The 24,421-nt window shown below is 50.3% G+C and overlaps 1 protein-coding gene across 1 annotated transcript; it reads right to left on the reverse strand.

The window, feature by feature from the left end:
* Positions 1-16,608: 16,608 nt before the first annotated feature.
* LOC132389840 (natural killer cells antigen CD94-like) lies at positions 16,609-24,203 on the reverse strand. The gene is made up of 6 exons (XM_059962404.1): positions 24,118-24,203; positions 22,834-22,947; positions 21,922-22,020; positions 18,467-18,609; positions 17,863-17,927; positions 16,609-16,798 (listed from the first exon to the last, which is right to left on the reverse strand). Exons 2-6 carry the CDS (start codon positions 22,940-22,942, stop codon positions 16,609-16,611), a joined length of 606 nt encoding a protein of 201 aa, XP_059818387.1. The 5' UTR covers positions 22,943-22,947; positions 24,118-24,203.
* Between the last annotated feature and the right edge of the window lie 218 nt (positions 24,204-24,421).

Consider the following 24,421-nt stretch of genomic DNA (forward strand, 5'->3'; position numbering starts at 1 on the left):
CAAGCAGACAGCGGGGTAACTTGCTATTTTTCGTGAGAAAATCAGAATAGTGTTAACTACTTGGTGTCAAAGCGGCACGACTGCGCAGGCGCGTGAACCCGGAGCGCGGAAGTCTTAAAAAAAAACATTGTCATATCCAGCGGGCAGTGTCGGTGCAGACAACGGAGTGGGAGGGTGCAGAGTGATGGGGCTCAACAGGCTTAGGGGGAAACGGGAAGAGGCTTCTTGCGATCGTTGAGTCTTACAGTAAAGTGGCAAGTTGCAGGTATATTTATTTAGTAATAACAGTAGCATTAGAGGTATGGATCCAGGATTAGTGTTAAGCTTGGAGTGCCAGATGTGGGGACCCTGGGAGACTCCCAGCCTCCGCAAGGATTATATCTGCACCAGGTGCATTGAGGTGATGCAGCTTAAGGTCCGTGTTCGGGATCTGCAGTTGCAACTTGATGATCTTCAGCTAATGAGGGAAAGTGAGGAAGTAATTGATAATACCTAAAGAGAGATAGTGGACAACACCTCTGTGACAGCCCCCCTCAGAAAATGATATCTCGTTTCGATACTGTTGGAGAGTTTGACCTGACAGAGAAAGACCAACTCGAACGGGACTCCAGCACTCTGCCCAGTGCCGTGATCAAGAGAGCAAGTAGAAATATATTAGTTGTATAGCAGTCCATATTGAGCGGGACAGTCAAGAGAATCTGTGAGCCGGACCAGAAAACCCGGATGGTGTGTTGCCTACCTGATGCCAGGGTACTGGATGTCTCAGATCGGATCCGGAGTATTCAGAGGAGAGAGGGCGAGCAGCCAGGAGTCTTGGTACATGTTGCCACCAAGGACATAGACAGAAAAAAGAGAGGAAGTCCTGAAGGAAGATTACTGTGAGCTGGGAAGAAAAGCAGGACCTCCAGAGTAATAATCTCAGGATGACAGCCTAATGAAAGTAAGAATAGCAGATTTAAGCAAATAATCGTTGGGGATTTTAATATGAAAGTGGAGTGGGAGAGTCAGAAAAGTACTGGATCTCAGGAGAGGGATTTTGTAATATACTTACTGGAGGGCTTTTTGGAGTAGCTTGACAACCAGGGGATAGGACGTTTTGGATTGTGTGCTGTGTAATGAACCTGAGGCGATTAGGAAACTAGAGGTAATGGGACCTCTTGGAAGTAGTGATCATAGTATGATTTAGTGAACTTTCAATTTTGCGCAGCAGAAGCTGGTATCAGGTTTATCAATATTTCAGTGGAACAAAGGTCATTACAGAGTTATGAGAGAGGAACTGGCCCAAGTTGTTTGGAGAATTGAGCTAGATAGAGGGACGGTAGAGCAGAAATAGATTTAATTCTTACAAGAAAAAAAGGAATGTTGAAAGGGCTGGACAGAGTAGATGTGGAAAGGCCGGTCCCTTGTGGTTGAGGCCAAGACAAGAGTCGACAGTCTTAGAATTAGAGGGTACCCATGTAAAACAGAGATGAAGAGACATTCTTTTAACCAGAGGGTCGTGGATTTGTGGAATTCGTTGCCACATACAGCTGTGGAGGCCCAATCATTGAGGGTGTTTAAGGATGTGATTGATATGTATCAAATTATCCCGGTTATCAGGGGATATAAGGAAAAAGCCGGACATTGAAACTAGACGGGGGAATAGTTTATCTCATGGTGGAGTGGCAGAGCACACACAGTGGGTCGAATGGCCTATTTCTGCTCCTTTGTCCTGTGATTCCATCATCTAAGTTATGGCTATACACCATAAAAAGAAGCGGTGACAACACTGACTCCTGCGGAACACCACCGGTCACTGGCAGCCGACCAGAAAAGGATCCTGTTATTCCCACTCACACCCCTCAACGTGACACCGTCACACCGCTCACTGTCGCATCAAAACACTATTCCCCATGATGCCGACACCTCATTCACCATCTCTTTCAGTGTTACAAATCCGTCAGTGTCTGATTGCCCCCAATCAAAAAGTACCAGAGTCTTTTGCAAAAATATCAGGATATGAACAGGACCCAGCATCAACGTAAACTGCAATTCCTCGAGCTGAACTCAACCCTTAAAACCAGGAATTCCGAGATTCCCGACCTGATCCAGGGAACTGTCTCAGGAATGTTTCGGCCAACAACAACAACGTCTCCATCCTCTTAAGAAAATTGTTTGTCCTCGAAAGCAAGCTCACCATCCTTGAAAACATATTGTTGGTCCTGGAAAACATCCTCTCCGTCCTGAGCTCTGATCTCTCTGATCAGCATCAAACGCAAACTGATGTCCGAGGCAAATTCAATGACTTCGAAATGGTGCAAAAATCTCAATCAAACCAAGACTGAAATCTGCCAACTGTTGAGCAGCAGAAATGGTGAGGTAATGTCACCAATTTCGCCCCACCAAAACAGATGGCAGAGAGGGAGGAGTGCGTGTAGTCTCTGGCTGTTCTCGGGAATGTGCGCTGAGACGTGCGGCCAGAGCGCCCCCTTTTGTCCGAACGCTGGCAGTGCGTAAAGGACCGGTGTGGCGGGGGAGAGAACTACTGTCGGAACCAGCAAGTGCGTTATTGCGACGCCAAAGAGGGAGCTTCACTTCGCGTTCACAGGAAGAGCGAAGAAGTTCTAATCCCCAAAATGAGTGACTTAACAGTGTAGAGATAGCTTCACGCTGTGTCTGACTACGAGAGTGTGTGGACGGTGTGGACGGTGTGGGGGGAGATTCAATCTGTGTTTGACCCCGGGAGTGTGTGATAGGACGGTGTGGGGGGAGATTCAATCTGTGTTTGACCCCGGGAATGTGTGATAGGACGGTGAGGGGGCACATTCACTCCGTGCCTGAACCAGGGATTGTGTGATGGGACGGTGTGGAGGGAGTTTTACTCTGAGTCTGTCCCAGGATGTGTGTGATGGGACTGTGTGGCGGGTTCCTCTTTCTGGATTCAACACTCAGCGGATGTAATAACAATTCAATGTTCCTTGTTCCTGAATTCCAGGACAAACATGTTCCCAGGACTGGATCAGAAATGAAGGCCTGTGTTATTTCATATCCACGTTTGAGCGTTCTTACGAGGGGGCGAAGCAATTTTGTACTATCTCTGATTCAAGGCTTCTTGAATTAAATTCAAAGAAGGAAGAGGTATGTGTCAGATGAGCAGAGAATATATCCAGATCAGATTGACGCTCCCTCCACACCGTCCCATCCCACACTCCCGGATTCAGACACAGTGTGACTCTCCCTCCACACCGTCCCATCTCACACTCCCGGGGTCAGACCCAGAGTGAATCTCCCCCACACCGTCCCATCACACATTCCCGGGATCAGACACAGAGTGAATCTCCCTCCACACCGTCCCATCACACACTCCCGGGATCAGACACAGAGTGAATCTCCCCCACACCGTCCCATCACACATTCCTGGGTCAGACACAGAGTGAAGCTTCCTCCCCACAGTCCCATCACACACTGCCGGCGTCAGACCCAGAGTGAATCTCCCTCCACACCGTCCCATCACACACTCCCGGGGTCAGACACAGAGTGAATCTCCCTCCCCACCTTCCCAGCGCACATTCCTGGGTCAGACACAGAGTGAAGCTCCCCCCACACCGTCCCAGCGCACATTCCTGGGTCAGACACAGAGTGAAGCTCCCCCCACACCGTCCCAGCGCACATTCCTGGGTCAGACACAGAGTGAAGCTCCCCCCACACCGTCCCAGCGCACATTCCTGGGTCAGACACAGAGTGAAGCTCCCCCCACACCGTCCCAGCGCACATTCCTGGGTCAGACACAGAGTGAAGCTTCCTCCCCACAGTCCCATCACACATTCCTGGGTCAGACACAGAGTGAAGCTCCCCCCACACCGTCCCAGCGCACATTCCTGGGTCAGACACAGAGTGAAGCTCCCCCCACACCGTCCCAGCGCACATTCCTGGGTCAGACACAGAGTGAAGCTTCCTCCCCACAGTCCCATCACACACTGCCGGGGTCAGACCCAGAGACAATCTCCCCCCACACCGTCCCAGCGCACATTCCTGGGTCAGACACAGAGTGAAGCTCCCTCCACACCGTCCCATCACACACTGCCGGCGTCAGACACAGAGTGAATCTCCCTCCACACCGTCCCATCACACACTCCCGGGGTCAGACACAGAGTGAATCTCCCTCCACACCGTCCCATCACACACTCCCGGGGTCAGACACAGAGTGAATCTCCCTCCACACCGTCTGATTACACTCTGCCGGGGTCAGACCCAGAGACAATCTCCCCCCACACCGTCCCAGCGCACATTCCTGGGTCAGACACAGAGTGAAGCTCCCTCCACACCGTCTGATTACACTCTGCCGGGGTCAGACCCAGAGACAATCTCCCCCCACACCGTCCCAGCGCACATTCCTGGGTCAGACACAGAGTGAAGCTCCCTCCACACAGTCCCATCACACACTGCCGGCGTCAGACCCAGAGACAATCTCCCCCCACACCGTCCCAGCGCACATTCCTGGGTCAGACACAGAGTGAAGCTCCCTCCACACCGTCTGATTACACTCTGCGGGTGAGAAACAACGTGACGCTCCTTACATCGTGCTCGATTTCAATCATTAATGATTGCAAATTAATTTCACAGAATTTTGTTAACAACCGTGTCCTCGGCCAAGACAGTTCATATTGGATTGGAACATGCAAAGAGGGGTGAGATTTGAGGTTATGCCTGTTCTTCGAAAGAGATTGGGCAGTGGTGAGAGGGGGGTCACTGCGGATATTTTCTTTTAAAAAAACGGGTCTATGCGGAGAGAGTAAGGTAGTAGGAGTATTCTGTGGCCCGGTATCCCCGTAGGAAGAGATTGGGGAGTGCGATTGATTTGTTAAAGACAGTAGGAGTATTCTGTGGCCCGGTATCCCCGTAGGAAGAGAATGGGGAGTGCGATTGATTTGTTAAAGACAGTAGGAGTATTCTGTGGCCCGGTATCCCCGTAGGAAGAGATTGGGGAGTGCGATTGATTTGTTAAAGACAGTAGGAGTATTCTGTGGCCCGGTATCCCCGTAGGAAGAGATTGGGGAGTGCGATTGATTTGTTAAAGACAGTAGGAGTATTCTGTGGCCTGGTATCCCCGGAAAAATAGACAAGGCAGAGCGATTGACCTGTTGCAGACAGTAGGATTATTCTGTGGTCCGGTATCTCCGTGGGAAGAGACTGGGCAGAGCGATTGACTTGTTGAAGACAGTAGGAGTATTCTGTGGTCCGGTATCCCCTTGGGAAGAGACTGAGCAGTGCGATTAATTTGTTAACCACCGCAATTTGTGTGAAGAATATGGAAGGGGGAGTGTTTCGGGGACTGTGTTCTGTTGTTCAGTGGTGAGGAAATGCGTCGTTGGGAGTATTTGGGGAGGAACACTGTGGTCAGGGACTGGGATACTGCAATTAATTTTGGACTGACGCGGGTCAGTGGGGTGAGATTAGGCAACGCGTTTAGTTTCTGACGGGCACGGGCCCTTGGTAGAGAGCGGACAAGGTTTAATCTGCAGGCTGACATGGACTGTGGGAAGAGAGAGGGAAGTGAGGGTGTTACGGTGATTGACACAGGTCTGTAGGGAGCAGGTTGGACAGTGAGATTATATTGGGGACAGGCACGGAGCTGATCGGTGAGAGTAGGAAGTGAGAGAGTTGTGGTGAATGACACAGGTCTGCAGGGAGCAGGTTGGACAGTGAGATTATATTGGGGACAGGCACGGAGCTGATCGGTGAGAGTGGAACGTGAGAGTGTTTTGGAGATGGACTCAAGTCTGTAGGGAGCAGGTTGGACAGTGAGATCATATTGGGGACAGGCACGGAGCTGATCGGTGAGAGTAGGAAGTGAGAGTGTTGTGGTGATTGACACAGGTCTGTTGGGAGCAGGTTGGACAGTGAGATTATATTGGGGACAGGCACGGAGCTGATCGGTGAGAGTAGGAAGTGAGAGTGTTGTGGTGATTGACACAGGTCTGTAGGGAGCAGGTTGGACAGTGAGATCATATTGGGGACAGGCACGGAGCTGATCGGTGAGAGTAGGAAGTGAGAGAGTTGTGGTGAATGACACAGGTCTGTTGGGAGCAGGTTGGACAGTGAGATTATATTGGGGACAGGCACGGAGCTGATCGGTGAGAGTGTTGTGGTGATTGACACAGGTCTGTAGGGAGCAGGTTGGACAGTGAGATTATATTGGGGACAGGCACGGAGCTGATCGGTGAGAGTGGGAAGTGAGAGTGTTGTGGTGATTGACACAGGTCTGTAGGGAGCAGGTTGGACAGTGAGATTATATTGGGGACAGGCACGGAGCTGATGGGTGAGAGTGGAAAGTGCAAGTATTTTCGAGACACACGCGGCTGCAGGAGAGAGAGTGTCAGTGAGAGTATTTTGGGGTAGGATACCGGGCTGTGAAGAGATCGGAACAACTGGATGACTTTGGGGACTGAAAAGGATCAATGGGAAGTGAAGAGACCTTTGGGAGCATTTTGGGGACTGCCAGTGGGCCCTGGAGAGAGGCTCTGCATCTGGGATTACTTTGTGCTGTGACAGGGTACTGTGTGGAGAAAGTGTGATCGTGGAGTAATTATGGGGACTGACAATGCTCTGTGGGTAGATCGTTGGGCAAATGATTATTCGGGGACTGACACAGGGTCACGAAGAATGGGTCAGTGAGATATTTTGGAAACTGAAACAGGTATATAGGGAGAGAGAAGTTCAGTGGGAGTACTTTGGAGAATGACACCGGTCGGTGAGGAGAGATTGAGTCAGTGGAGCATTTTGGGGACTGACACCGGTCGTTGAGGAGAGAATGAGTCAGTGGGAGTATTTTGGGAACTGACACCATTCAGTGGGGAGAGATTGTGTCAGTGGGTGTATTTTGGAGACTGACACCTGGCGGTGAGGACAGATTGAGTCAGTGGTGTATGCTGGGGACTGACCGGCCGGTGAGGAGTGATTGAGTAAGTGGGAGTATTTTGAAGACTGGCACTGGTCAATGACGAGAGATTGAATCAGTGGGAGTATTTTGACGTCTGACACCGGTCGGTGAGGAGAGATTGAGTCGGTGGGAGTATTTTGGGGACTGACACTGTTCGGTGGGGAAAGATTGAGACAGTGGAGTATTTTGGGGACTGACACCGGTCGGTGAAGATAGATTGAGTCAGTGGGAGTATTTTGGGGACGGATACCGGTCGGTGAACAATGATTCAGACAGTGGGGGTATTCTGGGGACTAACACCGGTTGATGAGGAGAGCTTAAGTCAGTGGGAGAATTTTGGGGTATGACATTGGTCGCTGAGGAGAGATTGAGTCAGTGTGAATATTTTGGGGGCGGACACCGGTCGGTGAGGAGAGATTGAATCAGTGGGAGTATTTTGGGGACTGACACCGATCGGTGAAGATAGATTGAGTCAGTGGGAGTATTTTGGGGACTGACACCGGTCGGTGAGGAGAGATTGAGTCAGTGGGTGTATTTTGTGGACTGACACCGGTCGCTGATGAGAGATTGAGTCACTGGGAGTATTTTGGAGACTGACACCTGTCGGTGAGGACAGATTGAGTCAGTGGTGTGTCTTGGGGACTGACAGCGCTCGGTGAGGAGTGATTGAGTAAGTGGGAGTATTTTCAAGGCTGGCACTGGTCGATGAGGAGAGATTGAATCAGTGGGTGTATTTTGGGGACTGACACCGGTCGGTGAGGAGAGATTGAGTCGGTGGGAGTATTATGGGGACTGACTACGGCCGGTGAGGAGAGATTGAGTCAGTGGAGTATTTTGGGGACTGACACCGGTCAGTAAAGATAGGTTGAGTCAGTAGGAGTATATTAGAGACTGACACCGGTCGGTGAGGAGTGATTGAGTCAGTGGGAGGATTTTGGAGACTGGAACTGGTGGGTGAGTAGAGATTGAGTCAATGGGAGTATTTTGCGGATGGACACCGGTCGGTGAACAATGATTCAATCAGTGGGGGTATTCTGGGGACTTACACCGGTAGGTGAGGAGAGATTAAGTCAGTGGGAGAATTTTGGGGTCTGCATCGGTCGCTGAGGAGAGAATGATTCAGTGTGTGTATTTTGGGGGCGGACATCGGTCGGTGAGGAGAGATTGATTCAGTGGGAGTATTTTGGGGACTGACACCTGTCGGTGATGAGAGATTGAGTCAGTGGGAGTATTTTGGGGACTGACTACGGCCGGTGAGGAGAGATTGAGTCAGTGGAGTATTTTGGGGACTGACACCGGTCAGTAAAGATAGGTTGAGTCAGTAGGAGTATATTAGAGACTGACACCGGTCGGTGAGGAGTGATTGAGTCAGTGGGAGGATTTTGGAGACTGGAACTGGTGGGTGAGTAGAGATTGAGTCAATGGGAGTATTTTGCGGATGGACACCGGTCGGTGAACAATGATTCAATCAGTGGGGGTATTCTGGGGACTTACACCGGTAGGTGAGGAGAGATTAAGTCAGTGGGAGAATTTTGGGGTCTGCATCGGTCGCTGAGGAGAGAATGATTCAGTGTGTGTATTTTGGGGGCGGACATCGGTCGGTGAGGAGAGATTGATTCAGTGGGAGTATTTTGGGGACTGACACCTGTCGGTGATGAGAGATTGAGTCAGTGGGAGTATTTTGGGGACTGACACTGTACTGTCTGCTTGAGTAGTGCTGTCGCTTTTGAAAATATTTAACACTCCTTGACAGGGAAGAGGCCTCGAACGTCGTGTTCAAGGTGAACGCTGGACAGGTTGAATGCGCTAAATGTAAATCTCGTTGGTATCGACGTTGCAATAATGATGAGCTCCGTTTCATCTGTGAGAAGTCTGCATCTTTGTGCCCGGATATTCCTGTGAAGATTCGGGATCTCTGTCAACAGCCCGTGGAGCTGACTTAAATCGAAGGACATTACCAATTCCAGCGCTCTCCCAGACTCCGACAAACCCATCCGCTCTGCCACTCGCCTCTACCCTATTCCTCTCTCTCTTTCTCTTACTTGGCATCTCACTCTCTGTTCACTCTCAAATCCCCAAACTCGTCTCTGGACCTCCACCCCTGTCATCTCCCTCTATTTCATTCCCAGTTTTTCTCCCCAAACTTTCTTGCCTCCATCTCCCAGCATTAAAGGACTCTATCGCATGTTTACCACCTGACTCACTATCCGTGACTTATCCGCCCTGGGATTTGTATCTTTGCAGGATCGTTAAGTCGCAAGAATGCAAAATTAATGTAGAATGCAAAAAATAATAAATGCTGCAAAACTGTCGAGACGGTACTCATACATTCAAAACATATGCTGGTGGAGGGGAAGCAGGTGTTCCTGGACCATTGAGTTTGCAGGCTCCTGTGCCTCTTCTCTGATGATGGAAATTAATAATAAGGCGCCCGTTCCCTTGTAATCGGCCTCAGTGATGGATCCCTCCTTCTAACCGCTGCCCTCGAGGGTTGTGTCCGTGATGGAGCCGGTGGTGTCCACACCCCTCTCTGGCCTCTGGCGCCCTCGTGCGGTGCAGCATCCACGCTAGGCGCCGATACAACAGGTCAGAATGCGCGTGTGTTCTGTACCCCGTAGCGGGTTAAAAAGAACCAGCAGAAATGGACACACCTGGAGTCTGAGTTTTCCGTTATAAACTCTAGTTATAACTCACGTTATAACTACGTGAGTATGGTAATGTCAAACAAGATAAGGTAAATAGAATAGCAGAGTATTTGCATATATAGGTGAGTCGATAAAGTTGCCCAGCTTCTCCAGCTCAGATGGTTAACTGATACAGTCTTACGGTGGTATGGTAAGTAATCAGTTCAGTTCTGGAATTTGGTTTGAGTAGAGTTGGAGAGAGGGGGATAGAGTGTTGATTTATGTTCCAGTGCCGGTGCAGAGCCTCCACTGATTTAAAGTCACTAACTTGTGACGATAGGGAGGGGGATGCCGGTCTTCCACGGTAACGCCGTCAACCCAGGCCAGGGTTGAACACACCGATAGCGTTCCACCGGTCACCCCTTTGTCCACACTGTGAGCAAAAAAACAACACCCTTGTCGTGGGTACACAAAGCCCACCAGTGTCCCCCATGCCTCTGGAGTCGTCTCTCACCTGTGTGGCTGGTCTGTCTGATTAAAAAGTCAGCTGAGCTTGTGTATATCTCAGCAGTGCGGACCACCAGCTGTCCGTCATTTAGCTCCGCCTTTCAGTTTCGAAAGGCAACTCACAGACTCTCTCTCTCATCCCTGCTGCTGAATTTGTACACAAGCTGTTCTCTCTCTCTCTCTCTCTCTCTCTCTCTCTCTCTCTCTCTCTCTCTCTCTCTCTCTCTCTCTCTCTCTCTCTCTCTCTCTCTCTCTCTCTCTCTCTCTCTCTCTCTCTCTCTTTAAAGGAACAGCCCACTTTGGAATAGTCCTTCAGATGTCGCCCCGACCTCTCAGATGCAGCTGTTTCAGGGGCAAAGTTTACCCTTTACGCAGCTCCACAGTCTCGGGAGCGGGGAACGCCTCTGCGGATATACCGTAGTCGACAACCATCCCAGCTCGAAGGTGGCGCTCCCCAGCCCCCAGTCTCTGCGCAGAAAGCAGAACTTTTTTGCTCTTACCCGCGCCTGTATTTTAGCTACAGACAAAGGGGCCATTGTTTATACAGACTCTCGCTACACGTTTCGGGTGGCCCTTGGTTTTGGACAACTCTGGGCACAGCCGGGATTTCTCAACTCCTGTGGGACCTCCGTGCAGAATGCCACGTATGTAAAGAATCTCCTCCGGGCTATACTCCTCCCCGAAACATTGGCCGTTATTAAATGTTCGGCTCACCTAATAGACGACTCTGCCTAATAGACAACAACAGGGTCGACCTGCAACTAAACAGGTTGCACTGGAGGCGACTTTCATAGTTTCCACTACTGAGTGATTAGCTTTCACCACGACTAATTCGCCCCCAGCGCCGGGTACTCCAGACAGGGCTACAGTTCGAAAACTCCAGGGGGACGCCCCCGGTTCAGAAAAGACAACCCTGGAAGACACACGGATGTGCGCATTCGGTGTCCACCGGCCTCTGGCAGACACCAGATGGTCAAGTTTGTATTCCTGACGCTTTGTCACCGCTGCTTATTGATTGTCCGTGTACGGCCACCCACCTTGGCAAGGACGGAATGAGTAATATTTTGCTCCGCACCTGGTGCCACCTAAGGGTGGAGGAGGCTGCCACAGCACAGATGCAAGCCTGTTTGATCTGCCAAAAGACAAACGCGGGAAAGGGAGTTTGTAGCCAACCCATCAGGGCTAAACTTGGTTAAGGATAACTTAATAGTGGAAGATAGATCAAGGGCAGAATGTAAAGGATAGAGGGAAAGTTTCGTACAGGGGCAAGGGGATATTGCATTAAGTAAACTGGGCGTAGGTGGTGACAATACCGGGGCCCCTGAGTGTTTCGGGACTCGTGAACGGCGTTTTCACGGGGAATAGGGAAGAGTGAGGACCTAGTGCACGCTGTAAGCGCACTAAGTATTATACCTTCTGTTTCACGGGAAGGGATGGCGATGCGTTTCCGCCGTGGTACTTCGGGAAACACCTTACCTGGAGAGACATTGTTTGTACCGCCGATGTAAAATAGACGAGGGAATATTCTCTTACAAATGTATCCAAGGACAATGTGTGCCCCTCACTTGGGGAATTCAGTATGTGTGTGGATATTGTAATGGGACTCGTGTCAGCTGGTTCGGAGACTTTTGAATACGATTCCCTGTATCCCAAGGAGAGCTCATGTGTGATCAGAAAATAAAACGTGAGAATTCAGTTCCCGGGACAAGACCGGATACGTGTTCCTGTTTAACGGCACCTACACTACGGCCACCACCACTCTACCTACCCTTTTTGCGGCAGGTCCCATTGGACAACTCTCTGCCCCCGGAAGGGTCACCTTCGGCGACGACTGATAGCTCGAGCCGTGAGTGAGGAATTCTGTGCTGACGGGAGGAATCCTGTTACTCTGGGCTCTTCTCTGGGCGATGGGTTCCTGTACACTCTCTCTCTAGGGGGTTCGGCAGGAGTAACAGTTGCAAAGAACCGTAACTACCTCATTTGTGGGCTAACGGCATTGGAAAACAGTACAGAGGAAGGCCTGGAGGCCGTTAACAGAGAGATGGTAGAGTTACGACTCTATGAACAGCAAACCAGGTACACTGTGGATTATCATCTGGCGCAGCAGGGAGGGGTTTGCTCCATAGTCGGAGACAAATACATCACCCATGTTACTGATGAGTCCGACAATGTAACTCATGCTATTCAGTCTACTAAGAAACAACTCGATGACTTCAGGCAAGGTCGACAGACAGGAGAGGGCTGGTTGGGATGGTTGCTAGGAGTATCTTGTGGGGCTTATCTACTGCACGGGCAGATTATTTTCATTGCAATATTTTTTTTGTGCGTAGCGTGATAATGATCTGCCTAAATACTGGCTGCAGAATTGTCACGGAGAGGCTGATGCTGATGTCCCGTGCAGTTGGTTATCATGGAATGCTAAAAGGGGCGAATGATGAAGAGAAAGGTAAACTTAGGTAGATGGATCTGTGGATGGGAGAATGGATTAAGGGGTTTGATCAGCTTATGATCAATTGCCTTATAGGTACGTTATGATACTGAGCTGTCAGAAAGAAACTCTGCCCGGCAACAGGTGACGCACTGGGCATTGTTCTCTAAAAGTGCTGAGCTTAACTAAATATAGGTATAGATCGATAGAAGGGGCATCTCAAGTTATAACTATGGGACAGAACGTTCGAGGGAAGGGGGAAGTGACGGGGGAGGTGCCAATATGAGCGAGTTAAGTTGTAACCAGGCTTGCCTTGGCAAAAATAATAATAGCAAACAAAAAATTATTTTACATCTAATTGTACCTTGGCGTGCGATCGAAACTGTTCCAAAACTATTACCTCGCGTAATCATAATATTTCCTGTCATAATCAGATATATATTGTGTAGAATTGTGTTCGGGGTGAGCAGAGTCCGGTCTGTCTCTTTGGGAGATCATTCTGTAATTCCCCCCATAGCATGCTATGAATAAAGAGTGAAGTTTGACGGAGTATCGTTTGTTCTGCGGTTTTATTGAATTCGTGGTACCTTGCGCTATCGCATCTGGTCTATCCGCCTCTGATACCCTGATTGTTGTTCAAAGAAACGCGAGGCGCTGGTTTCTAATGCACTCATTTCCCCCGCTTCCGATCTCTGATCAGAGGCTGTCCCAACGCCAAGATTATATGAGTCGAGCACTCCGTCAGTCAGACCCAGAGTGGGGCTTCCTTCATTCTAACTCAACACAAATTCCCCGAATCAGGCAATGAGTAACGTTCTCCACAACACCCTCCCGTGGTCAGACACCCGTCCACACAGTCCCATCAGCCTCTCCCTGGCACAGACACACAGTGAAACTACTTCCTCCCCTTTCCCGTCACGCAGTCGCGGTCAGACCTCACGTGTAGTTCACCTCCACCCATTAATGAGTAACGCTCTCCAGAACACCCTCCCGTGGTCAGACAGCCCTCCACACAGTCCCATTAGAGTCTCCCTGGTACAGACACACAGTGAAACTACTTCCTCCCCTTTCCCGTCACGCAGTCGCGGTCAGACCTCACGTGTAGTTCACCTCCACCCATTAATTTCGAGAGAACTAGAATCTAAATGCAAGGATGGAGTTTTCTGGCTCAATAAGGAACTCTGAGGACACATTTGGAGATTTATGAGTAGTTCGGAATCCCTTATCGAACTAAATATGTGCTCATACGGGAAGGTATTCCAAGGAGGTTCAGGAAAATGACTCCAGGATTGGACGGCTTGTCATATGAAGGCAGTGTGATGCTCTGGGGCCTGTACCCGTTGGAATTCCGATGAATGAGGGGTGACTTGATTGAAAGTTCTCGGATGGTGAAAGCCTATAACAGAATGGATGTGAAGAGAATGTTCCCTATTGTAGGGGAGTCTTGGACCAGGGGACACAGCCTGAGAATAGAGGGATATCTTTCAGTAAAGAGATGAGGAGGAATTTCCTCAGCCAGCGCGTGGTGAATCTGCCGGATTGAATGTCGCAGGCTGCCGTAGAGACCCGGCCATTTGGGTATACTGAAGGCAGAATTTGATAGATTCCAGATTAGTTTGGTCATCGAAGGAGACAGGACGAAAGAGAGAGAGATTTGTGGCTGAGAGGGAAATGGATCAGCCATGATGAAATGGGGAGCAGATTCTATGGTCTAATTCGACTGCTACGTCGTATGTAATTATTTAAAGTTCCTGGTTTCCTGGCTGTCAGTAACTCAGAGGGCCCACATTGGGCCCTGCACGTTTATGCAAACACGAAGCTGTTATGTTTTCGACTGCACAGGACAGGCGGGCAAGTTCCCGCAACTCCATTTCCCAGCGTACGGTGATGTCACTTTCCTTATAGGACTCAGACTGGCAATTATACCCTGACACATTCCTGCATTGGAAGTCTGTACTTAAAGGCCTCTAGTTGAGCACTCCATAGAACAACCGAACCATAGAACACTACAGTACAGGACATTCAGCCCTCCATGTTGTGCTGACCCATATAATCCTTAAAAAAATTCTGAACCCACACTACCCCATAACCCTCCATTTCTCTTTCATCTATGTACCTGTCCAAGAGGCTCTTAAATACGCTTAATGTTTTAGCTTCCACCACCATCCCTAGCAAGTTATTCCCGGTACCCACAAACCTCCGTGTAAAAAACATACCACTGATGCCTCCCCTAAACTTTCCTCCCTTAATTTTGTACATATGCCCTCCGGTGTTTGCTATGGGTGCCTTGGGAAACAGGTACTTCCTATCCACCCTATTTATCTTTCTCATAATTATTTAGACCCAGCTCTGCTAACCTTCCTTCATATGACTTGTTCTCCAAACCAGGTAACATACTGGTAACTGTCCTCTGCATCATCTCCATAGCTTCCAATCCTTCTTATGATGAGGTGACCAGAATTGAACACAATACTTTAAGCGCGGTCTCACCAGAGATTTGCAGAGTGCTCAGTGCTCAACCGGAGGAGCTGTGTTTCCAGTCCTTCTGTGTGTGATATCTTTCGATTGGTTTGGTTCCGTCTAGTTTACTTCGAGTCGATGCAAGTGTTAACTCCAGACGTTGCTATGGAAGTCTATCGTTAAAGGACTCTGGCTGAGCAGTCAGTGCTCAATCGGAAGAGTTACGGTGCCAGTACCACTGTTTGTGTTGTCCTTCGACTGGTTTCTTGCCGTCGAGTCAGTTCCGGACTTCACTCTGCATTTGTGTTCAACACCATCCATACTTGTCTCGTTACAGAAGGGAACACAGCGTTAGGAGTTTGACAGCTGAGGGCTCCCACTGAAGATGGGGAAACTTCATTCGATGGACGATGGAGATAATTCTGTCCCGTCGGATCGCCTCCTGGTGGGGAGGCTGCAACGAACAGTATCGCAGGAGGCCTCAGAGGGTTATAGCCAACACTCTGACAGTCTCAACCCTCCCACTGTTGAGGACATTTTCATAAGATAACGCCCAGAGTAGGCGGCAGCCATCACGGAGGACCATCACCACCCTGGAGAGGCTCTCTGCTCGTTAATGCATCAGAGAGGAGTCACAGGAGACTAAAACCCCTCACACAACCATTCAGGAAAAGCTTCTTCCTCTGCACCATCACATACTTCAACGCACTAACTCGTCATTTTTGCTGAATTTATTTATATTTTGCATCTTACATCAAATGTTATCTTTGAACAAATGAGCGGCACGTTTGCGGCATTCATTAATATTTCTAATTTACATTAATTTTAAATTACGCCGCACCGATGCAGCAGAAGTACTAATTCCAGGCCGTATTAGTTTCAGATAATAAAGCAGAAAGCGATTCCGGTTGAAAACATCCCACAGGGGTGGACAGGACGATTTGTACGCTGGCCTTCACCACTCAGGGCACTGAGTGAAGGAGTCGGGAGGTCGCGCTGCAGTGGTACAATGCGTCAGTGAGGCCGCACTCTGTTTTGGTCGCCCTGATCCAGGAAAAATACCATTGAGCTGGAAAGATCCCAGGCTGAGTTATGGAAAGTGGGAAGGAAGGTTGGCACTTTATTCCCGGGAGCGTAGATCTAATCTTACAGATTTCTATAAACCCAAGAGAGGCAGAGACAGAGTGCACGAGCACAGAATTTTACCCAGGTTCGGGGTATCGACAACCAGACGGCTCTGGTGGAGGTGAGAGTGGGTGAGAAGGAGAAGAGAGAGAGAGAGAGAGAGAGAGAGAGAGAGAGAGAGAGAGAGAGAGAGAGAGAGAGAGGTCAGGGAGACGGGGTGTGTAGAGACAACGGGGAAGGGACAGAAAGAGTGGGATGCGGTAAAAAGTGGGAGAAAAGGTGAACTGGTGGGTAGAGAGCGCAGAGAGTGGGCGGAGTAAGTGCGTGGAATCAGTGGGCGGAGAGGGATGCAGAGAGATATAGGGCGAATGGGAAGGGCGGGGAGGGGTGGGGAAATGTCGAGAAATAAGGGGATTGATGAGTAGATGTTTGACGTTGTCTGAAGAATTAAGTAGGAGGGGGTGTAGTGAGTGGTGTGGTAATTCGGGAGGATGGATGGAGGGAGAGTGGAAAAGAGGTAAAAAGAAAGGGGGTAGTCACGTCATTCATGTTGCCCCCACGGGCTGTTGACAGAGTCCCTGGATGTTTTCAGGAATCGCCGGGTACAAAGGTGCCGACTTCTCGCAGACGAAACTGCGAATACGTTTGCAAGGGTATTTGTCTCCGTCCGGTCTGCAATGAGTGCAGACGGTAGTTCGATTGGTCACGAGATACAGGACACCAGAGGCCGCTTCCCTGTGAAAGAGGGTTAAAACGTTTCAACACAGACACTACAGCGCAGCAGTAAACCCGAGACCCTCGCAGAACTAAGCTCATCAATCAGCTCTCTCCTCACAGCCCTGAGACCGTTCCCAGCCGCATCACACTGACCCACTCCGTCCCCACAGTCCTGTGTCAGTCTCCAAACTAATCCCACAGCACCACGCACCCCTCACAACCTCCAGTCCATCGCCAGATTAATCTCACTGACCCACCTTCTCTTCAGTCCTGTTTCAGTCCTCAGACAAATCCAACAGAAGAACTCTCCCCCCCTCCAAATCAGTTTCATTCACCAAAGAAACACACTGTACTACCCTCTCCCCAAAGACTTGTGGGAGAATCGAAATGAATTCCTCTATTCCTATATACTCTATTCCTATATTCCTCTATACTCTATTCCTCTGTCTGTGTCCAAATTAACCCCTTTGCCACTCCACCTCCCCTCAGCTTCCTGTCAGTGTCCAAACTTTCGCACTGCCACGCGATCAACCCACAGCCGCGGGGCCGCCGTCACAGTCCTTCGTCAGACCGCAAACTAGTCCCACGGACCTAATATTGGAACACCGCCCTGTGTCTCTGCTCAAACTGATCCTTCTGTCTCACCATCTCCATTCAGAGTTCTGTCTGTCACTAAACTAATCCCGCTGCCCAGCTCTTCGCTCACATACAAATGTCAGTCCCCAAAATCAGCATTGCCTCTCCCTCTCCCCACAGATTCGTGTCAGACTTCAAACTAATTCCACTGTGTCGCGCCTTCCAAACCGACCAGCTCGGTCTCAAAATTACCCCAGGGTACTGGTGCTGTTCCCTACCCACAGCCTGCTGAATGCCCGCACAATATTCTAGTCCCCTGCTTCGCCATTCCCCGACAGACAAGTGTCGGTTACAAAAGTATTCCCTTTGTACCATCCTCTCCCGACAAACTGGAACAGTCTGCAAACCCCTCCCTCTTCCCACAAACCAACTGCAGTCCGTAAACAAGTCCCATTTTCTCCTGTCAGGACTATGTCATTCCATAGGTAATACCACACAGATCTCACCCGTCTTCGCATTTTCCAATCCAGTATGCACGTTTTCGGTCGACAAGAAGGTGGGATATAGCGTTCTGTGAAGATACATTTATTTCATTATTGCCGAGAATCGGAAACCATTGATGGGGTCACTCTCAGTTTATTACAACAGGAGTGACGGTGGGACGGTGCGGAGGGAGCATTTTGTGTCTGACCCCGGGATTGTGTGATGTGACTGTGTGGAGGGAGATTCACTCAGCGTCTAACCCCGGGAGTGTGCCATGGACGGTGCGGAGGGAGATTCTCTCCGTGTCGGACCCCGGCAGTGTGAGACGTGACGGTGTGGAGGGAGGTTCACTCTGTGTCTGACCCCGGGAGTGTTTGTCGGGACAGGGTGAAGGGAGATTCACTCTGTGTCTGAAACCGGGAGTGTGTGATGGGTGGTGTGGAGGGAGATTCACACTGTGCCTGACCCGGGACTGTGTGATGGGCGGTGTGGAGCAAACCTCACTCTGTGTCTGTCCCGGAGAATATTTGTCGGGTGTGTGTGCTTTGTGCCTCACTCTGTGTTAGACCCCTTCGGTGTATAATGTGTCCCGTCCTACTGTGGGACCTTCATGAGTTTGGGACATACCACTTCATCCACTGAATTGATTTCGAAAAGACTTGAATTCCGGCCTGAGCATTCCTGCATCGATTTGTCGAAAGATGCTTTAAATGTGGATACGTAATAACACCTGTCTTTGTTAAAGATCCAGTCCTTCAAACAGGATTGCTCTGTAAACAGGAATAAGTGACAGTGAATCTTAATCCGTACCTACACATCGCAGACCCCGGAGGATTGGGCGAGACTGAGGCGCCGATTGAATCTCCCTCCAAACCGTCCCCTCACCCTTTCCCCGGATCAGACACAGAGTGAATCTGCCTTCCTACCGTCCCATCACACACTCCCGGGGTCAGACACAGAGTGAATCTCCCTCCACACCGTCCCATCACACACTCCCGGGGTCAGACACAGAGTGAATCTCCCTCCCCACCTTCCCATCACACACTCCCGGGGTCAGACACAGAGTGAATCTCCCTCCACACCGTCCCATCATACACTCCCGGGGTCAGACACAGAGTGAATCTACCTCCCCACCGTCCCATCACACACTCCCGGGGTCAGACACAGAGTGAATCTCCCTCCACACCGTCCCATCACACACTCCCGGAATCAGACACAGAGTGAATCTCCCATCACACACTCCCGGAATCAGACACAGAGTGAATCTCCCATCACACACTCCCGGGTTCAGACAGAGTGTGATGCTCTCTCCACACCACCCAGTCACACTCCCACGCAGTCCGTCGAATTGAATTGACTTTATTTCTTACATTGTTTAGGTACGTGGGCAGTAAAAATCTTTACGTTATGTCTCCGTCTAAATGTGCAATGTGCAATTTATAGTAATTTGTAATAAACTGTGTATACAGCAAGGAAATCAATAGAGCGCAGAAACACAACTGCATCAGCGTGGCTGAGTAAGTTGATGGCCTGATGGAAGGAGCTTTCCCGAAGCCTCCTGGTCCTGGCTATTATTCTGCGGTAACGTTTCCTCTTGCCGGATATATTGCAGGAGGTCCAGGATCCAGCTGCACAAGGCATGGTGAAGGACGAGTTCTCAGAGCTTCTTCGAGCCTGGACGGAGTTATGGCGTCGAAATCTCAACTGTACTCCATGAAAAGTATTTGCAGTGTCCTTCTTCTCCAGATCTGTAAGAACACTGTGCAGAGCAGTGGCTAGTGTGACAACTGTCAACCGGATGTGTCGGAAGGCAAATTATCGAAAACACAGCCTAAAAGGTGACTTAAGGTTCAGGTCGCTTCCGGTGCTCTCCAGGAAGGATTAGTGTTGGCGATATCTAACCAAGCGTCAGGAAGAGTTGGGTCGTCTCGGAGAGAGGCAGAGCTATTGGCAGCCCCACTGCGCTTGGCTTTGAAGCGTGTGATATGGTGCAGACCTTGACGTCATTTGCATGTGTTGCTGGTGGGGTGTTGTGTCTGGATCTTGTCCCTGTATTGAGATCCCCCTGATCACCGGCAATGTGAACAGTCTGTCGCGGGATAAGTGCTGCTCGCACGGAACCCTCTTCCGGCGGATGCCGGTCTGGGTAGATTCTGACCGATTTCTGGGGGCACATCCTTACTGCTCTTCCGAATGAAACTCGTCACCCCCTTCCGTAAACTTGGAGACATCCACAGCATGAAGGATATTCCGGTCGGCGTCACCAAAGCAGTCCTGTTCAAGGGAGACCGATCGAATCGGACCATCAGCGGACGATTTTAAGCATGGCCGCCATTTGTTTCAGCTTCTACCTGGAACGCGGCAGAAACAAGACGGAGGAGTGGCCCGACTTTCCAAACGGCGGGTGGAGGAGTGTTTTATATGATAGCGGAAGACAAGTGGTCGTGCCTTCCATCTCCCCGAGTGCTCCCCTGGATGTGTTGACGAAACTTCGGCGAGACTTCAGAAAACAACGTTCTGTTAAAGTCTGCGGCGACGATGAAGGCGGCCTCTGGGTACACGGTCTCCAGGGTGTTGACGATCTCGCACAGATCCCTGAGAGACAGGTCAGTAACAGGCTGCGACGGAGTACACACAGCTGTGATGATCACAGCCGTGAAATCCAGAAACACACAGCACAGGGTCAGGCACAGAGTGAAGGTGTTCCACTGTCCGACGCAGACTCCAGACTCCCTCCGCTCAATCTCATCAAAAGCTACGGTCAGATCATAGAGTGAAGCGCCCTCCACACCGTCCGGTCACACACTCCCGGAGTCAGACACAGAGTGAATTTCCCTCCACACCGTCCGATCACACACTCCCGGGGTCAGACACAGAGTGAATTTCCCTCCACACCGTCCCGTCACACACTTCCGGGGTCAGACACAGAGTGACAGAGTGAATCTCCCTCCGCACCGTCCCATCACACACAGCTCTGGTCAGACACAGAGTGAATCTCCCTCCACACATTCCCATCACATACTCCCGGGTCAGGCAAAGAGTGAATCTCCCTGCACACCGCCTCATCACACACTCCCGGGGTCAGACACAGAGTGAATCTTCCAACACACCGTCCCATCGCACACTCCCTGGGTCAGAGACAGAGTGAATCTCCCTCCACAACGTCCCAGCACACAGTGCTGTGGTCAGATAGAGAGTGAAGCTCCCTCCACGCCGTCCCATCACACACTAGCGGGGTCTGACACAGAGAGTGAATCTCCCTCCATACCGTCCCTTCACACAGTACCGGGGTCAGACACAGAGTAAATCTCCCTTCACACCGTACCAACACACACTCCCCGGGTCAGACACAGAGTGAAGCTCCCTCCACACCGTACCAACACACACTCCCTTGGTCAGACACAGAGTGAATCTCCCTCCACACCGTCCCATCACACACTACCAGGGTCAGAAATAGAGTGAATCTCCCTCCACCCCGTCCCATCACACACTCCCGGGGTCAGACACAGAGTGCATCTCGCTCCACACAGTCCCATCACACACTCCTGTGGTCAGACACGGAGTGAAGCTTCCTCCACACCGTCCCATCACACACTCCCAGGGTCAGAGACAGAGTGACTCTCCCACCACAACGTCCCAACACACACTCCCCGGGTCAGACTCAGAGTGAATCTCCCTCCACACCTTCCCATCACACACTACCAGGGTCAGAAATAGAGTGAATCACACTCCATACCGTCGCATCACGCACTCCCGGTGTCAGACACAGAGTGAATCTCCCTCCACACCGTCCCATCACACACTCCCGGGGTCAGACGCAGAGTTAATATCCCTCCACACCGTCCCAGCACACACTCCCAGAGTCGGCATTTGAGTTGTCCGAAACGTTCATACACTCCGAATGTCAACGGAGCGGTGAAGCTTCCTCGACAATCTCCTACCATACACTCACGGAGTCAGATACGGGGTGAAGCTCCTTGCACTCCGTCCCATCACAAAACCCTGACGTCAGAATATTAAGGTCTTCCCCAGAATCCCATTTCTCTCTCTGTCTGATGAGATGCGGGATGATATAGCCTCACCTCTGATACTGGTAAAGAAGTGGCAAATTTCCGGATAGGTGCTCCAAAGCAGAGTGTTGTTTGAGTCCGAGCAGATCTGAGCCTGACGAATCTGTGATACTGAGAGAGACGGTGAAGGATATTTAGCGTTGACAGGGACGTGTGAGTGGGCGTCTCTTTCCAGTGCTCTTATCCGCGTATAGATATCACGCGTATGGAGTGTCATTCTCAGGATTGTGGGACATGTTGGTGTCATGGTGAGGAGTGTCTGGTGTCATAGTCAAGGGAAACGGTGTCATCGTGACGTGCGAGTATGCGTCAGTGACGTGGTGATTGTTAATTCCGTGTCACAGTGAGGGACATATCATTGTTGCCTGAGGTTCGTGTCGGTGTCACAGTGATAAGTGTTTCTGTCACCCGATGAGATGTGTACCGGGTCAAGCTGAGATTAATTTCAGTGTTACGGTGAGGATATGTCGGTATCTCAGTGAGTGGAGAGTCTGTGTCCTGGTGAGGGGTGTGGTGTAACACGGGCGGCTGTGCTGGTCTCACCGTGAGAGATGTGTCAGTGTTACGGTGAAGCTTGTGTCTGTGTCACGACGAAGAACGTGCTGTGATCACAGTCGGTGTGTCTGTGTTAGTGAAGTACGTGTCCGTGCCACGGTGAGGGGCACGTCGGTGTTACAGTGAATCGTTATTACAGTAACGACGGTGTCTGTCGCTATCAGTTTGAAGGATGTGTCGGTATCATGTTGAGGGATGTATTGCTGGGGCTACTGTTGGGGTCGCGGTGAGAGTCCCCTCACTACCACAGTGAGGGGTATGTGGTTTCACCATCAAGTGTGTTTCGGTGTGATTTTGGGAATTTATCGCTATTACAGTGGCCCTCTTTATTCTCTGCGGTTTGGTCTTTCCGTCCGGTGTGAAACTCACCATGAATCCTCCAGCAGATACCCGTGATGATGAGGGCCGCTGTTAAAACGCAGATTAGCCATATGCTTGAGTCTGATCGGTCTCCCCTTGCGGTTCGTTCATTTCCCATGTCGTCTGTGGAAAAGACGTTCCACGACTTTGTTACTCCATCGTCATATTCCCTGATCTACCCCACCCCTGCTCTTCCCATCCTCTGAGTTCAAATCACTCTCTTTCCCTCTTTCTGAGAAGTGAACATAAATCATAGATCAGAACTATTGCAAAGAAAATGAACACTTTTCCTGCCTACCAAAATCCATCTCCCACCATTCTCTGTAAATTGACGTGCCTGAGAAACCTCTGCTAAAGCGCCTCTATCGATCTCCCTCCAGCAACAGCGCTGGCAGCACATTCCAGTCACCCAGGCACTCTGTGTAAACAGAAATCCGCCCCACCCAGTGTAGGATTCACAGTCAATACCTAGAAAGCTAAAATCGCCAAAGTTCACGACCTTATGTTTCCTGTAAGAGCCTGCGAACTTTCCACAGGTGTGTTCATCTGAATCCTCACGACTGTTAGTTGATCGACAATGTAGCCCCATGAACGAGTTCATGCCGATCTTGTTTCTCACTTCAGCTCTTAAACTCTCACCTAGACGAGGGATATTTTCCCTGATTTGTAAAGCCGCCCCTCATTCTTGAATTTATTCCGCATCAGCACGACTAAAAGAGCAGAAAACTGTTTGAGCTATCTGATCTTCGCCTCCTGCAAACAAGTCTCACTGGTGACGACATTAACACCGGTCCTGAGCTCATCTGCCTTCCGTCCAGTACTTCCTGCTTTGAGACGTGCGCAGCTGAGATCATGTCCCAGCTGGTTCAAAAATTTTCTTCCTGACTCTATGTGAGGTCGCATCAGCATCTGTCCCAACAAGCACTCCACTCTCTGCTATGTAACGCCACCACTCCCCCTTTTTAATGGCGCTTCCCGCTGGGATAGTAGTTCCACTCCACTTCAGATGGACACTGAGAAATCTGCTCATGGCGGAGGAAGAAGCAGATTCATCACGTGGGGGCGCTATTGCGCGGCCTCCAGGCGGCAGTCGGTGCTTCCCCCTTGCACCGCTACCCTCCCCCCCAGTATTCTCTCGGCAGAAGACAAGGTCTATTGTTGTTGACTGAAGATGTCTTGCGGCCGTCAAATTACGCAGTGACTCGAGATGTGTTGTCGTCTGTTTATTGCCAATGAACTATCTGCCTACTTTTGTCTAGACCAGAACCACCTCCCTCGTTCTACCGATATTACCGTTGTCTATATGGACCACGAAGTCTGCCTGCTCACTCTCACTCTTGACAATGTTGAGCACGAGATATCCGACACTGGTAATAGAGGATTCTATAGTAGGGGTAAACAGAAAAGATGTTCTGTGGACGAGAGATGGTATGTTAAATCTCGGGTGCAATCTCTCTCCTTCCCTGCTGATACAAAGAACCATATTCAGTGCCAGAGACTGACCGTTGAGACTTTCCTCTGCTTCTCATTTGCACCCCTCTCCCTCACCCAGAAGTGCAGAAAGTGGTCTACCGGTTATTCAGCAGATTGGCCACAA

This window comes from Hypanus sabinus, unplaced genomic scaffold (genome assembly GCF_030144855.1).
Source record: "Hypanus sabinus isolate sHypSab1 unplaced genomic scaffold, sHypSab1.hap1 scaffold_675, whole genome shotgun sequence".
Taxonomy (NCBI): Eukaryota; Metazoa; Chordata; class Chondrichthyes; order Myliobatiformes; family Dasyatidae; genus Hypanus; species Hypanus sabinus.